We start from the raw sequence: 17,529 nt of genomic DNA on the forward strand, positions 1-17,529 counted from the left end.
CTTTTTAGTCATTGTTCACAAACTTCTAAATCCGGGTGTATACATGTACAAGGAAAACAAATTCCCGGGTTTTCCCAGATTTCCTGGTTAAAAATACACCTCTTTCCAGGTGAAAATGCACCTTTTTTTGTTAAGTGACAGTACAGTTTCCCTCAAAACTGTAAAACTTATCAATCCTTTGAATGGTGAAGATCTTACACACTGGCATAGAACTTCCTCGTACTTTAGAAAACGAACCCCCAAAAAGAAAAGCATTTTACAAAGATCTTTGATTTAAAGCAACATATATGCTGCATATTTTCATATTACGATACACTGCATATTTTTGTATTATGAAAGTATATATTTGAAGTCAAAAAAAGGCCCCGGAAATAGACAACATTCCATTAGAGGTACTAATAGCTGCGGGAGAGCCAGCCATGACAAAACTACCATCTGGTGAGCAAGATGTATGAGACAGGCGAAATACCCTCAGACTTAGAATATAATAATTCAAAACTCAAAGAAAGCAGGTGTCGACAGGTGTGAAAATTACCAAACTATCAGTTTAATAAGTCACGGCTGCAAAATACTAGCACGCATTCTTTACAGATGACTGGAAAAACTGGTAGAAGCCAAAAACTGGTAGAAGCCAAAATCTGGGAAGATCAGTTTGGATTCTGTGGAAGTGTTGGAACATGCGAAGCAATATTGACTCTATGACTTATCTTAGAAGACAGAGTAAGGAAAGGCAAGCTTATGTTTCTACCATTTATAGACTTGGAGAAAGTTCTTGACAATACTGGAATACTCTCTTTAAAATTCTGAAGGTGGCAGGGGTAAAATACAGGGAGCAAAAGGCTATTTACAATTTGTACAGAAACCAGATGACAATTATAAGAGTCGAGGGACACGAAAGGGAAGCAGTGGTCAAGAAGGGAGTGAGACAGGTTTGTAACCTATCCCCGATGTTATTCAATCTGTATATTGAGCAAGCAGTAAACGAAACAAAAGGAAATTTTGGAGTAGAAATTAAAGTCCCTGGAGAAGAAATAAAAACTTTGTGGTTTGGCGATGACATAGTAATTCTGTCAGAGACAGCAAAGGACCTGGAAGAGCAGATGGACGGAATGGACAATGTCTTGATAGGAGGATATAAGATGAACATCAACAAAAGCAAAACGAGGATAATGGCATGTAGTCAAATGAGGTCAGGTGATGCTGAGGGTATTAGATTAGGAAATGAGACACTTAAAGTAGTACATGAGTTTTGCTATTCGAGAAGCAAAATAACTGATAACTGATTATGGTTGAAGTGGATTGAAGTATAGAGGATATAAAATGTAGACTGTCTATGGCAAGCAAGGAGAGAGGATATAAAATGTAGACTGTCTATGGCTAGGAAGTAGAGAGGGTATAAAATGTAGACTGGCTATGGCAAGGAAAGCGATTCTAAAGAAGAGGAATTGGTAACATCGAATATAGATTTAAGTGTCAGGACGTCTTTTCTGAAAGTATTTGGAGTATGGAGTGTAGCCATGTGTGAAAGTGAAACATGGACAATAAATAGTTTAGACAAAAAGAGAATTGAAGCTTTCAAAATGTGGCGCTACAGAAGAATGCTGAAGATTAGATGGGTAACTAATGAGGTGGTACTGAATAGAATCGGGGAGAAGAGGAAATTGTGGCACAACTTCACTAAAAGAAGGGACCTGTTGGTAGAACACGTTCTGAGGCATCAATGGATCACCAATTTAGTATTTGAGGCAATTGTGAGGGTAAAAATTGAAGAGGTAGACCAAGAGATGAATACATTAATCAGATTCAGAAGGATGTAGGTTGCAGTAGTTATTCAGAGATGAAGAAGCTTGCACAGAATAGAGTAGCACAGAGAGTTGCATCAAACCAGTCTCTGGACTGAAGACCGTAACAACATATTCGAATTCCACCAAACACAGCACGTTAGTTTCTGAAGCACAGGAATTGAGATTATGATGCGCTTTTGTAAGCCAAGCATTGCTCATGGCTCGTGATTTTACCAGCCAATGATATCAGATAGAGCATAGGACACATGATGTAGTCAGTCAATTGCAACATCACTGTTAAGTAGTGTGAACACACAAATAGGAAAAGTTAATGGTTCAAATTAATATGCATAGTGTAGCTAAAAGAAAAGCTAAGCTTTCATATACAATACTGGTCTTTTTTGTGTGTTTCTACTTTATGATACATAAGACAAATGTGCTTGTAAAATTTTAAGTAATTCCATACATGTCTGGTCTTTTGACTCTAAATTCTTCTAAGTGGCTTGCCCTCAAAGTGTTAAGCTTTAAACAAAAATCAAACTCTCAGTGATTTAAGAAATTCAAAGCAATTATGTGCAAGTAATGTAATTCATGTTGCATAAAATGAAATTTACTTTGAAAGTAATGATTTTCAAGCCACTATTCACTACACTTTCTTGTCACCTGTTAGACTCCATTTCGGCAGTTGTCAAAGAGTGCCAGAAAACAGGCATTGTTGCACGTGCACAGCTACAATGATGCAGGAAGCCTGCATGTTTGTATGTATACAGCCTTAAAATCTCTTATATTATGTTATAAATGAAATAGGACATCAGAGGACACTCCAAAAGCATAGGAATTTCGTAAACAATACCAAAATGCGCAATTCGGCTTAAAGTGCACATTCATATGTCCAGATTCACAAAGGACTAGGGTACAACGTGATGTTAAGCTTTTCAGTGTGGTTTTGGGGATGCAAATTTTCTTGGAGCACCAGTACCCTGTTATCTCATGTTTGGTTCTTTATTATGGCGTAATGCTATACATGCCAGAAGATAAAAACACGCACTTGAAACAGTTGACACCAGCCAACAGTGTTTCAAATAAATTCACTGAGAATATGGAAAAGATTAATAAAAGCTAAATTTCTTTAGAAAATTGTCAAAAATAACTTCATTGGTCTGCAAGGCAATTAATGCCTGACTGCCAAAAACCTAGAAATAAAATAAAACCAGAAAACTGAAACTAATAACATATTTCAGCCTTTCATAATTGTGTGAATGTATTTTAATTCACTTGATAGCTCCAGGCCACAGAAATCCATTTTGTTGTCTTTTGACATAAAAGCTGTAAACAAAGAGGAAACAGCAAAATCACTAAATGTAAACACGGGTTATGTGGAGACTACCTGTATCCCCACTGTAACTCAGACTGCTCTGTGCAGGCTCGAATCTTGCAGCTTGGGCACACCAGAAAATTTTGTTCCAGGTAAAGCCTGCTGCTTATTGCTAATGCTGATACAGTTAACAGCCCCACTTTAAGTAGTCAAAAGCAGGAGAATGTGCTGTTCATAAGGGACTCAACTTTGCGTGCGCATGAGCCCATTGGCAACTGCTCAAACGAACTTAATGTAAACCATTGTGATGTCATGCTCATCAGAAGCAGTTTGTTGTTATGAAATATTGCATAGTCTTTGTCCTAAAGCCTTTGACACATTTTGCTGTTAGTAGACGATAGTGTGTGACTGTTTTCTTGTTGTAAACGGCACATTTCCTTTGCAACTTAAGTTTTATTTTGGTTTATTCCCCTTCTTTATGTTTTATTGCTGCAGTATTATTCTGCAGTAGTGGGATAAAGTAAAATTCTTTGCTAAAGTATCAATTCTTACCAGTTGAAACCACAAAAATTTAACAGAAAAAAAACAATGAAAAATTCCAAGAATTCTAAAAATTTCCCGTGTTTTTCCTGGATGAAAAATTTCCTGGATTTTGTTAGAAACACAATGTCGCAAGATAAACCACAAGTTGTCGTATAACATATGTTCATTCGATCATGTTCCACTGTGGTTTCTTACAATAGCCACAGGTGGTAGTGTTCTATGTTAACTATGCTAACTGTATATACCTTCGTATCTGTATATCCAGATGGTGTGGTCAATATATGGGCATGCAGTGGCCAAAACCCACAATGAAATAAAAAGGGTTGTTGGCTGTGGATGACGAGTGGTGCTTTCATGTGGAAGGTGCAGTGAACTCCTTAGAGCAAGAGGAACACTGACAGAAAGACTGCCTTTGAACTTGCATAATCTGAAGGTATAGATTGCTTGAAATGCTTCAATGTTTGTTGGGTTATATGATTGTCATTATTCAGAGTAGTTAAGAATTGTCTTTCAGCACCAACCTGCAGGAAGTAGTAGTCCGATGAAATCAAGTTCGTACATGACTGTGGTACAGGATAGATGGACCCTGAGAACTTTTACAACAGCAACTGTAATTATCTACAAGAATTAGAAAAATGTAATGCTGAATTTGAATGACAGATCCAATGCAAATGTTACATGCTCACACATAACTATCCAGAGTGCACGTTTAATCACAAAGTTCAGAAAACTGGATGGCTGTCAAAACAAAGCTTATTTCGATTTGACTACTGATATGTTGATCCTGTGGTTGTCAGTCACTTGCAATGTCTTCCGAGTGCCTTGCTGTCGTACTGCTGATGTTAGTCAACAAAACATGTTAAAAAAAATAAGTAACTGCGACAATTTTCTACTACACATGAGAGTACAAAAAATTTATTTTAAGAATTACAAAGGTGGGACCTTGACTCCAATATAATCTTAAAGTTACATATTTTCTAATATTTCCTACTTTAAGGGTACTGAGTTGAAACTGTTGAAGAAATGCGAATTCTTAAACTCCATCATTTCATTTAGGACCTCATTTTTCCACTTTTGGCCATGGATGAGTAATTCCATTTCCTTTTGTTTTGACCGCCATTTCAAATTCCTCCACTGACGATTTATCTTGTGACACTGTGTTTCGAGTTACATTTAGTAGTTTGTGAACAACAGCTATCAAGATCAAAAGAGCCACAGAAATTTAGGTACCTCAACAAATCACACAAAGACGGACATGCCACAAAACAAAATGAGGATCACTTAAAAACCTTTCATGTGAACAGAAGACTAACATACAAAATGTCATCATTTGTTATTAAGTTATCTTTCTCTTTCTACACAGGGTGACCACACCACATGCCAAGACTACACAAAGAAACTTGTGTTAGATGTTTCTACTGGCATTCTAGCATGATGATGAGATCTATCCTTGAAATATGTTGCCAATTAAATAATTTATATTGTCAACAAATTTTTGAGAGTGGTAGTGCTATCTGAATACCTTTTCTTGAAAAGTGTGTGGTCAGCTCCTAATAAACTTTTACCTAAATTCTTGTAACGTAACAATTTAATCTGCACCATCACACATACCTGATTGTAAACTACTTTGCCACCTGCACTACCTAATTCTGGGGAAACGTATAGTGCAGTGCCAACCTGACCAGTCATTGATCCATCTCCAAGATCATTTGAAAATGACATTTGGTCAGATACTATGTTGTTGGGCTCCAGATGTGCAAGTGCTCCAGGTCTATTAAAAAGAATAATATTATGTAATAATATTGTAAGACTTCACACAATTTATATATCAAGCTTCTAAAAAAAACCACAAGCTATTAAAAACATGTAATGTAACTAACAGGACATATAATAGATATAAAAAGTATCTCAGCACCTACCAAGAAGTGTGCTATAGGCACAGTGATGTCTGCTGCCACGCAAAACATACAAATAGTGTCTGCAGTCACAAAAAAAGAGAATGCTGTGGAATAAATAGAAGTTCCTTGTAGAGCTCAAAGGCTTCCAACATCTTTGAGAGACTGGTGCCAATGATATGGCAAGATTGTGTGTGAAATTTCAGTCCCACTCACAAAACACATGTCAATAGTTTCTATTACCACAATCAGGTAGAAAGAAATAAGTATGTGTGCATCCAAAAAGTGCCCAAGTTGAGTGTGTGTGTGTGTGTGTGTGTGTGTGTGTGTGTGTGTGTACACACACACACACACACTCTGTAGTATTACCATCATGATTATTTCATGTAAAAAGTGTAAACATACTTTCCAAGCTTCTCAAAATAAGATACAAGAGATACTCTAGGAAGTTCTGTGTTGGATTGTGTGGTGAGAGAGTGAAATGCGAGACCATCAACCACTGGCAACAGTTTACATCAAAACTATATTATGTGATGATTTGATGGATTTGTTGTCACATTCTAAGGTGACATTTTCTCACCAGCTGGGTAAAGAGTTGTTACAAAATTTTTCAACAAACTGATCTAACACATCTCAAAGATGCCTGGTGGAGTTCTGTTATGCCTACACCACTCTTAAGTAAATATCATGCAGTCACGTGATCAGAGGCTTTACATAGCAGTGCAGAACGAAAAGATAATCATTTTATCTGTCAATGGAACATTTCTTCACTGTTCTTGATCTGATTAACAACAGAAGACCTCCACAATATCTGATAAGAATGCCTGAGTGTCAGTACAGCATGCATTTGCGTTCAACTGTGTGAATCAGTTAGTGTCTTAGAGATAACAGATGTAGATTTTCATTCTTCTTGGACGGTTTTACTTTGTTATAATGTCACATGGACATATTCAATGGTGTGTCTGGAGACTTCAAGCAACAGCACGTTTTGACTGCACTGCAACACTTAACGATGTTGGAACTGAGCGCATAGCTTATCAGAAACAGTATGAAGTTCAAATGGCTCTGAGCACTATGGGACTTAACATCTGAGGTCATCAGTCCCCTAGAACTTAGAACTACTTAAACCTAACTAACCTACGGACATCACACACATCCATGCCCGAGGCAGGATTCGAACCTGCGACCGTAGCGGTCACGTGGTTCCAGACTGAAGCGCCTAGAACCGCTCGGCCACACCGGCCGTCCAGTATGAAGTTGTTCAGCATACTAAATGGATTTAGGGAATTCATTTCCTAGTAATATATATCAGTTGTGGATTGACTGACTTAAAGTTACAATATGAACAGCTTTTCCAAGGTCAATTTTGTAGCATATTGCAAAGACCCAGACCAATCCCTGTCCTATTTGCTACTGTAAAAAGATTGAACAAATGTTCTACAGCATATTTTTTTAATGTCTTATAACTAAAATGCCTACGTGAAACAGTACTGTTATGTGGGTGTTAGTAGAAACACTCTCATCAGATGCTAATACATCAGATGGACTGATGTGGACACTTCACAACTGCAATTCAGATTGGAGTAACGTTATTTTTGCTAACATAATGCATTTATAAATAGTAGTTGCTTCATACTTTTTGGATTTGAACATCTGTACTCAGACATCAATTTCCTAAAGAAGTACAATGCACTTATAATAAAAAAAAAAAAAAAAAAGATCTTTGAGGGTTTCTGAATGCTGTTAAGTACAAGAAGTTTTGAACATTCTAAGAGCGCTGGCAGGGAATGTGTAGCTTATAAGTCTTGTATTTTCAAAATTGTCACTTTGATTCACACTAATAGCAAGCTTTTTTTGAAGTTTTTATAAGAATTCTATATTAATAATCATAATAATAATGTAAATGTTAATTAACAAAATACTGAATCATAATTTCTTAACAAAAAAACATCTTTTCATGTAAGGTAGGTCATGACCTACAGAGGAACAGAGAAGGAATGAAGTTGGGGAGTAGCCTCTATTGTAAACAAGCAAATTAAAAACAATGTAAGTTTAACAGTAAAACTTGACAAAAACTGACAAATGATTCTTCAATTGCAAATTCGGGTGTGATGGAAAAAAAATGATGGGAGGTCACACGTTAGTACAATCTGCCAAGAAGAATACCAAATTTGTCTAACACATTCTTCCAGATGAAAACAAATAAAAATCGGATTTGGCAAGGACCTAATGAATTTAAAATGAAACTGACTGCAATTTATAATATACAAATTTCGAAGACTGAAAAGGTCCTCAAGAACACTTGATTCACAAGTGATCATAAATTTGCAACAAACAGAGTAAAAACTGATACAAAGCTAAAAAGAAACAACATCAGGCAGAAGGCCAGATACGTAGATTATGAGCAATTGAGTAAGAATGGGAGGCATTCCAGATGAAAATCAGCAACAAGTTCCACATCGTAAGAAATCACAGCTACATGCTGTAGATAAAATGAGCAGTTAGTTAACAAATGAAATAATATAACCATGAAAGATGTTACAGGTATGAAAAATAAAACATAAAGCAAGAATTTCAAGCAAATGATGGAACAGACATAACAAAATACACTGAATTAAACAAAACTATTGATAAAAGCATTCAAAGATGATGAGAGACTCTAATGAAAATGTGGAAAGATAAACAACTGAAAACAATAAAAGAATGACGAAAAAAATAAATAAATAAATACATAAATAAGGTGAAATGGTGACTTGCGTTGGTTAGACAATGCATTTCACCGGTCGAGACATTTAACGAACACCCAACAATTAATAACCGGGGATGGGGGGTGGGTAGGTGGCCAGGTGCATGCAGCTTCCCCACACTTGAGAATCCTGTGTACAAACTTATACATGTAGACAGTCCACCTGCCACAGATATTGAGAATCCTGACGATTTTTGCCTGTTATCGACATTGCTCCTGGCACAATATCAATCCTGGGAATTCCAAGACTTTTGATAATTTTAATTTTGAAGTCGGACAACAAATGACACAAGAAATATTTTTTTTTTGTGTGACATAATCACAAATTAACAATTTTCTGATTTTTTTCTCCTTTATTTATATCATGAAAGGTTGCTGCCTAACAAATTTCAGGACTCTAGGTCAATGGGAATTATCATGTAGATTTTGATTAATGAGTATCCGAGTATCAAAATATGTGACATAGCTTTAAAAATGGTAACAATTTACACACTGGTTGAATACTCTAATGGTTAAGATACTGACTTCATATGCAAAAGGAAGTGGGTTTGAATGTTGTCAGGTGCTTTGTTTTTTTATTTTTAAATCTTTATTGAAATGATTCTGATCATTATTTTTATTCAGTTAATTGGTTTACATATTATTTTTTCTATTCATTTATCACATCATACTTGCTCTCATTTTTCTTCCTATCAGTCTTTTTCCACATCGAATTCCAGTTCATGTGATCTTCCTTGTTGTTATATGTTAACTTCGATTTAATTGCTTCCATTTTATCATCTTACGTTTTTGTCCGTGTTATTGCATTCATTATTTCTATTTCCTATTTTGCTTGAATTTTGTTTTACTTATAATCCCTGCTTTTGTAGAATCATCATCCATGTTATTTTGTCCATAGTACAATAAGAACAACTGCCATCCAAAACACCTCATAACAAAAAACTACATTGTTGACCCCATTGCACAGTCAATATAAATAGATTATTTCATCGTTTGTTTTCTAACCAACAGATCAGCATTTTCAAATGTTTAAATGTTGTTAGAGATAAATAAAAATAACTAAATTCACATGCAGAAAGATTCAGAGTGGACGAAGAAGAATAGGATGAAAAGTAAGAGCAACACTAACTTTGAGCCTGGGATCAAAAACTCGTCCATTTGCTGGAGTTGCCAGAAAACAAATTAAAACCAAGTGAAAACATAACACAAAATTGATTTTGACTCTCCTGTACCATTGCCTAGGAGTAGAACATTCAAAGGTACTCAAAGTCGTGAGCCTGGACACCAATACATTGGTGCACTCGTTGAATGAAAGAATGATTTACTGCTTCCAGGATTGCCTGCTGAAGAGAATTACAAGCAAGCACAATACTTTCCTGCACATCTTCTGGAGTTATTGGAATATCGCGATAGACAACGTCTTTAATGCATCCCCCAAAAAAAGTCCAGAGGATTTAAAACAGGAGACCTAGCAAGCCAAGTAACTGTTCCTCCTCAACCAATCCATCTGCCAGGATACTTTCAGTTCAGAACACGATGTGCACATAGGGCATTATATGCTGGACATCCATCTTGTTGATACCACACAAGCATTCTGGTTCTTAGTGGCACTTCATCCAGAAGAGGAGGAAGAATTCATCTGAAGAAGTTAGCATAGGCTCTGCAGTTTAGACTACCATTGATCAAATAAGGGCCAATAATTGCAGTACTAAGCATCCCACAGCAGACATTAACTCTCCATTGACGCTGATGTCCCACCTGTCTAAGCCATCGCGGGTTGTCGCTGGACCAATAATGCATGTTCCTTGTATTTACCTGTCCTTTGTTTGAGAAGGAACATTCATCGGTAAATAGAACATTGGAGAAGAAGTTCGGGTTGGCAAGGACCTGCTGCTGTGCCCACTGACAGAACTGTAAACAATTTTGGAAATCATCCCCATGCAATTCTTGATGTAGGTGTACATGGTAAGGATGGAACCGGTGACGTGTAACAATAGAATGCACACTGGTTTTAGGAATGCCAATCTCGTGTTCAAGCTGTCGTGTGCTCACATATGGAGAAGGTGGGTTCTTGTCAGCATATCGCTCTCTATACAGTTCCGCTGCCAGTGTAGCATTTCGCCTACCTTCAACAACAACAATAAAAGAAACGTTATGTCAATGCAGTTTGTAGGATGGACAGCCTTTACTATATGCCTACTCTATACAACAGTATTGCAATTACTGTTCTGCTAACTTACATTCCCCATACATGAGTAGCATTTCCACCTTCTCTTCATTGGTGTACATTCTACTCACACAACTGATGATGATTGATAGAACGACAGGTGTGCATTGTACTTATGTTTACATTTGTCCTATGTCAATGTCAGCACGTGGATGTGTTCCATTGCTCTGAGTATCTAAGTGCCGCGAGGATCAACGTCAATGTTGTGTTATGTAATTAATAATGTTGTGTTTCAGTGAATGGTGCACTGTGGTACATTTTTGAATAAGTCTTTAGGAGCGGAAATGAATTACTGAATAAAAAATTCAGGGTGTCATTTAAAAAAGGCATACCGCTGTTCATATTTTTGTAAAAAAGAAAGCTACAATGAAGGCAATCACGCTGACTGATGTCCCCCTGACAGCTAAAGAACATTTGCTTGAATCATTCTGTAATTTGCATTTGGACAAACAGTTATTTAGGATGGTCAAGATAAATTGGACACACACACACACACACACACACATATATATATATACACTCCTGGAAATTGAAATAAGAACACCGTGAATTCATTGTCCCAGGAAGGGGAAACTTTATTGACATATTCCTGGGGTCAGATACATCACATGATCACACTGACAGAACCACAGGCACATAGACACAGGCAACAGAGCATGCACAATGTCGGCACTAGTACAGTGTATATCCACCTTTCGCAGCAATGCAGGCTGCCATTCTCCCATGGAGACGATCGTAGAGATGCTGGATGTAGTCCTGTGGAACGGCTTGCCATGCCATTTCCACCTGGCGCCTCAGTTGGACCAGCGTTCGTGCTGGACGTGCAGACCGCGTGAGACGACGCTTCATCCAGTCCCAAACATGCTCAATGGGGGACAGATCCGGAGATCTTGCTGGCCAGGGTAGTTGACTTACACCTTCTAGAGCACGTTGGGTGGCACGGGATACATGCGGACGTGCATTGTCCTGTTGGAACAGCAAGTTCCCTTGCCGGTCTAGGAATGGTAGAACGATGGGTTCGATGACGGTTTGGATGTACCGTGCACTATTCAGTGTCCCCTCGACGATCACCAGTGGTGTACGGCCAGTGTAGGAGATCGCTCCCCACACCATGATGCCGGGTGTTGGCCCTGTGTGCCTCGGTCGTATGCAGTCCTGATTGTGGCGCTCACCTGCACGGCGCCAAACACGCATACGACCATCATTGGCACCAAGGCAGAAGCGACTCTCATCGCTGAAGACGACACGTCTCCATTCGTCCCTCCATTCACGCCTGTCGCGACACCACTGGAGGCGGGCTGCACGATGTTGGGGCGTGAGCGGAAGACGGCCTAACGGTGTGCGGGACCGTAGCCCAGCTTCATGGAGACGGTTGCGAATGGTCCTCGCCGATACCCCAGGAGCAACAGTGTCCCTAATTTGCTGGGAAGTGGCGGTGCAGTCCCCTACAGCACTGCGTAGGATCCTACGGTCTTGGCGTGCATCCGTGCGTCGCTGCGGTCCGGTCCCAGGTCGACGGGCACGTGCACCTTCCGCCGACCACTGGCGACAACATCGATGTACTGTGGAGACCTCACGCCCCACGTGTTGAGCAATTCGGCGGTACGTCCACCCGGCCTCCCGCATGCCCACTATACGCCCTCGCTCAAAGTCCGTCAACTGCACATACGGTTCACGTCCACGCTGTCGCGGCATGCTACCAGTGTTAAAGACTGCGATGGAGCTCCGTATGCCACGGCAAACTGGCTGACACTGACGGCGGCGGTGCACAAATGCTGCGCAGCTAGCGCCATTCGACGGCCAACACCGCGGTTCCTGGTGTGTCCGCTGTGCCGTGCGTGTGATCATTGCTTGTACAGCCCTCTCGCAGTGTCCGGAGCAAGTATGGTGGGTCTGACACACCGGTGTCAATGTGTTCTTTTTTCCATTTCCAGGAGTGTATATATATATAACAAAGATGATGTGACTTACCAAATGAAAGTGCTGGCAGGTCGACAGACACACAAACAAACACAAACATACACACAAAATTCAAGCTTTCGCAACAAACTGTTGCCTCATCAGGAAAGAGGGAAGGAGAGGGAAGGATATATTTTTCCTACGTGGACTGTTTCCCTCTATTTTTTATATATATATATATATATATATATATATATATATATATATATATATATATATATATAAACAAAGATGATGTGACTTACCAAATGAAAGTGCTGGCAGGTCGACAGACACACAAACAATCATCCCGGCCGCCCCATTGTAGCTGATTACCAAGCCCCCACAGAACGTATAAATTGTTTGTGTGTCTGTCGAACTGCCAGCACTTTCATTTGGTAAGTCACATCATCTTTGTTCTTAGATATATTTTTCCTACGTGGAATGTTTCCCTCTATTATATATATATATATATATAAACAAAGATGATGTGACTTACCGAACGAAAGCGCTGGCAGGTCGATAGACACACAAAATTCAAGCTTTCGCAACAAACTGTTGCCTCATCAGGAAAGAGGGAAGGAGAGGGAAAGACGAAAGGATGTGGGTTTTAAGGGAGAGGGTAAGGAGTCATTCCAATCCCGGGAGCGGAAAGACTTACCTTAGGGGGAAAAAAGGACGGATATACACTCGCACACACACACATACATCCATCCGCACATATACAGTGTCTGTATATGTGTGGATGGATATGTGTGTGTGTGTGTGTGCGAGTGTATATCCGTCCTTTTTTCCCCCTAAGGTAAGTCTTTCCGCTCCCGGGATTGGAATGACTCCTTACCCTCTCCCTTAAAACCCACATCCTTTCGTCTTTCCCTCTCCTTCCCTCTTTCCTGATGAGGCAACAGTTTGTTGCGAAAGCTTGAATTTTGTGTGTGTTTGTGTTTGTTTGTGTGTCTATCGACCTGCAAGCGCTTTCGTTCGGTAAGTCACATCATCTTTGTTTTTAGATATATTTTTCCCACGTGGAATGTTTCCCTATATATATGATAGAGGGAAACATTCCACGTGGGAAAAATATATTTAAAAACAAAGATGATGTGACTTACCGAACGAAAGTGCTGGCAGGTTGATAGACACACAAACAAACACAAACATACACACGAAATTCAAGCTATCGCAACAAACGGTTGCTTCATCAGGAAAGAGGGAAGGAGAGGGAAAGACAAATATACAGTCTTCTTGTGTCTGTATATGTGCGGATGGATGTGTGTGTGTGTGTGTGTGTGTGTGTGTGTGTGTGTGTGTGTACCTGTCCTTTTTTCCCCCCTAAGGTAAGTCTTTCCGCTTCCGGGATTGGAATGACTCCTTACCCTCTCCCTTAAAATCCACATCCTGTCGTCTTTCCCTCTCCTTCCCTCTTTCCTGACAAAGCAACTGTTGGTCGCGAAAGCTAGAATTTTGTGAGTGTGTTTGTGTTTCTTTGTGTGTCTATCAACATGCCTATGCTTTCGTTTGGTAAGTTACATCATCTTTGTTTATATTGCTCTATTGGAACTGACTTTTCAGTAACCCATCATCAGACAGGTATCTGCATAGTACTCATGAATTGCAACAATACCATTTTGATTTGTTGGTGTAGGAGGCAGTTCAGAGGAAGACTCTTCAATGATGGGCATTTCGCCCTTTAAAAAAAATGTTCAACATTTGTCACTATACTCATTGCTCTGTAGAGATCCTGCAAAGACTGGAACATAAGCAGCAAGGCTTGTAAGAGCAGAAAGCTCACTCCCTCTACATTCTATCTCTTCTCATGCTGTGCATATGTGATTATGTTTTGCCTAATTTTCCAGTTCCATGCCACTTACATTGGACATAAGGTACAGAAAAATAAACCTGAGACATAGATGCTACAAACGTAATTCAAATGAACTATTAAGTTTTTAATAAATTAAAAATTTAAAAGCTTAATAAATTTCATTCATTTAAGGACCTTGTCAAGATGTTGGTTGTAGCAAGCCCGAAGTCACCAATCTTGACATGGTCATTGCAGTCAAGAAAAATATTTACAGGCTTGAGGTCTCTATGAATCATACCCTGCTGGTGGATGTGTGCCAAGCCATCAACCATCTCTCGAAAAAGTCTCCAAATTCGATCTTGATCTTCATATAATCCACTGTCTATGGCAGTCCTGTGACAAAAATCAAAAGAATGACTACATCAAAAGAATGACTTATTTTGCAATGATAGGAAAATGCACACCATTCAAATTTTCAATTAAGACAAATCATCAGAAGATGAGGTGAATGTGGTGAGCAGCAGATTTGTCAGTAAAACAGGAGGAAAACATCTTAGTTATCAGAAAAGTTCTTTGTCAGAGTCTCTTCCTCTCTCTAAAACACACACACACACACACACACACACACACACACACACACACACACAGAGAGAGAGAATATTCTGTGTGTGTGTGTGTGTGTGTGTGTGTGTGTGTGTGAGAGAGAGAGAGAGAGAGAGAGAGAGAGAGAGAGAGAGAGAGAGAGAGAGAGAGAGAGTGGGGGGGGGGGGAATTTTTTTTATACAGTAATGTGCAATGCTAGAGTTTGGATTCTAGTATGAAGGAAAAAAGTGGAAAATAAATAAAATAACATAACTCACGGTTTATTTGGAAGCCTGGCTCAATGTAAAACCTGGTTACAATGATATAGGAGGAGATTCTTCACTGTGCTAACTTAAAAGTTGGTTTCTTAATTTATGAGTCAAAGAAATTCATTAAAGCTGGTAGCAATGTTACACAGTAGGTTGAATGAAGCACTCAATTTCAACCTTCAGCATTGCTTGCTGCTACTGTTTGCTTCTTTCACAATAGTAGGCTGTAAAGTACATGTGACATTAGCAGTTTTGCATTTATTCAAGGATTTTGTTTCCTCTTGGTGTCAACATTTAGTAGTTGACAGTAAGTCAAATTACACCTAGTATATGTGGTACATATAATTAGAGTATTTATACTACAATCTGTCAGAAAGCATTTTATGCAGCACATCCTTCGTGTAGTCCCAGGACCATGACGGATGGTGCTAGTCACCTGAGCTGCTACTTTTTGCATCCAAGCACCTGTGGCTCTTTATCAGACTACTCTGATGATAAAATCCTCAAAGCAGAAGCTGACCATTTATTTTGTTAAATATTACATTTACTCCACTGGAAGAAGTACATATGAGAGGAGAAAAAGCCATTTTTATTTTTTGAAGTCAGAGACGTTGAGAAGCTACTGTCCACTTGACCCCATGATCTATCGGCAGTACTACGTAGTTGAAATGGACAAGGATAGGTTAGGAAAATGACTACATGCTTTTTAAGGAGCCATTACATCATTAATCTGAAATGAGTACAGAAAACTGCGAAAAATCTGGATTAGTACAGCCCAAACTTCTGCAAAATAAAAATATATATTTGCCTCATGTTAATTAGTAAAAGGGAGCTAAAGTTGTGTTTTGTGATGGCAGGGAAAATGGCTATCTTGTAAACGGTAATTATAACAGCTGACAACTTGCCAAGGTGTAACTTTTTATGAGGCATGTCCGGAAAGTAAGTACCATTTTGCAAAAAAAAAAAAAAAAAAAAAAAAAATCTCATAAAAACATTTTTCAAACCAAAATTTATTTTTACAATAAACAGCATTTCTTAAACTATCTTTCTACGTAGTTGCCACCATCGTCCAGACATTCTGACTAGGGCTGTGTGGTGGTTTGTTATACTTCACCTCATGCACCAAACACTTAAATAAGTTGCCACCTGAACATTCCTTTTATATTCAATGAATGTTGCTTACCAAGTAATCGGTTGCCATTCAGTATTATTAATCAGGGCCCAGCTATCTGTGCCTTCTTCCTCTAACTTGGCTCAGACTTCGCCTATTCGCAGGCTGCAGATAAAGCTGCTAAAAATTAACTTATAGTTCTCATTAACTCCATCAATAAGAAGTGATAGATAAGGACAGCTACCAACTCGTGTACTGCCTCTCTGCATTAAATACACAACAGATTTTATTTTCAACTTGATAATTAACAATTATGATACATTTATTTTCTCTGACATTTCACATTCTTAGATTTCGAGGAGCTCTTTCTTCTGCACCACCCGCTCCATGGAACTCTTATCTCCACCTCCGCAAGTAGGGTCATCTGACTGCTATCCATTACCGTACAGTCAGTGGATCATTAGCTCTGCTATCAGCACCTACGATTTAAAACACCTCCCAATAGTGGGGTGGTTACTAATTATCAACTACTATCAGTCACAAACATCCTTTCTGCATCATAAGTATTTAAGGATGTGTTACTTCTCACTCAAGGAATGGGATGTATCACTACAATTTGTAATAGTGGGAAACCTACTCTTCTATGCCCTCTTCACAGAAAGTGAAGACAGTCATTGCTAAACACTGCTTTTCATGTCGTCATCAGTGTGATGCATCTTCCTCCAAAATCACACTTCACATTCAAGACCAAGTGGTAGTCTGAAAGAGCGAGATCAGGGCAGTGTGGCATGTGATCTAACTGCTCACAAAGGAATTGGTGAACAATGTTTTGAGTGACACCAACAGGATACCTGGCCTGAGCATTTTGTTTTGGATTGTTCATTGATGTTTTCTCAATGTTTCACAGTATTGTAGTGCATTGTTGGTTTACCTCTCAGAAGGGAACAAGCAAAATGATCTATCTGTCTCAGAATGCAGTGTGCATGAAGCTTTGTGCTAACAATGTTGTTATGATTTTTTTTTTTTTTGGGGGGGGGGGGGATCTTGAGTGTCTCCATTGTATCAACTGTTGCTCTGACTGTGGACTGATATGACAATCTAAGTTTCAACACCAGGCACAATTCCGTTTAAGAATTCACCTCTCTCGTCAATCTATTGGGTAAGGAATGTCAGAGCACTGCCAAGTTGTTTCATTTTGTGGACATGCTTTAATATTTTCGGAACACATTAGGAAGACAATTTGTGAAAATTTAAGCAATTTGTGACAATCTCATGCAAAACAGTATCTGAAATTTCTCACAAAATATTCTTATTGTGAACC

The 17,529-nt window shown here is 38.9% G+C and overlaps 1 protein-coding gene across 1 annotated transcript in view; it reads right to left on the reverse strand.

The window, feature by feature from the left end:
* Positions 1-17,529, reverse strand: part of LOC126263157 (eIF-2-alpha kinase GCN2) — a 322,298-nt gene that overhangs the window by 98,187 nt on the left and 206,582 nt on the right. The window contains exons 16-17 of the mRNA XM_049960195.1: positions 14,442-14,639; positions 5,254-5,413 (exon numbers count right to left, since the gene is read on the reverse strand). Of these exons, the coding sequence (XP_049816152.1) occupies positions 5,254-5,413; positions 14,442-14,639 (358 nt within the window). The remainder of the gene's footprint in view (positions 1-5,253; positions 5,414-14,441; positions 14,640-17,529) is intronic.

The sequence above is a fragment of the Schistocerca nitens genome, chromosome 1 (genome assembly GCF_023898315.1).
Source record: "Schistocerca nitens isolate TAMUIC-IGC-003100 chromosome 1, iqSchNite1.1, whole genome shotgun sequence".
Taxonomy (NCBI): domain Eukaryota; kingdom Metazoa; phylum Arthropoda; class Insecta; order Orthoptera; family Acrididae; genus Schistocerca; species Schistocerca nitens.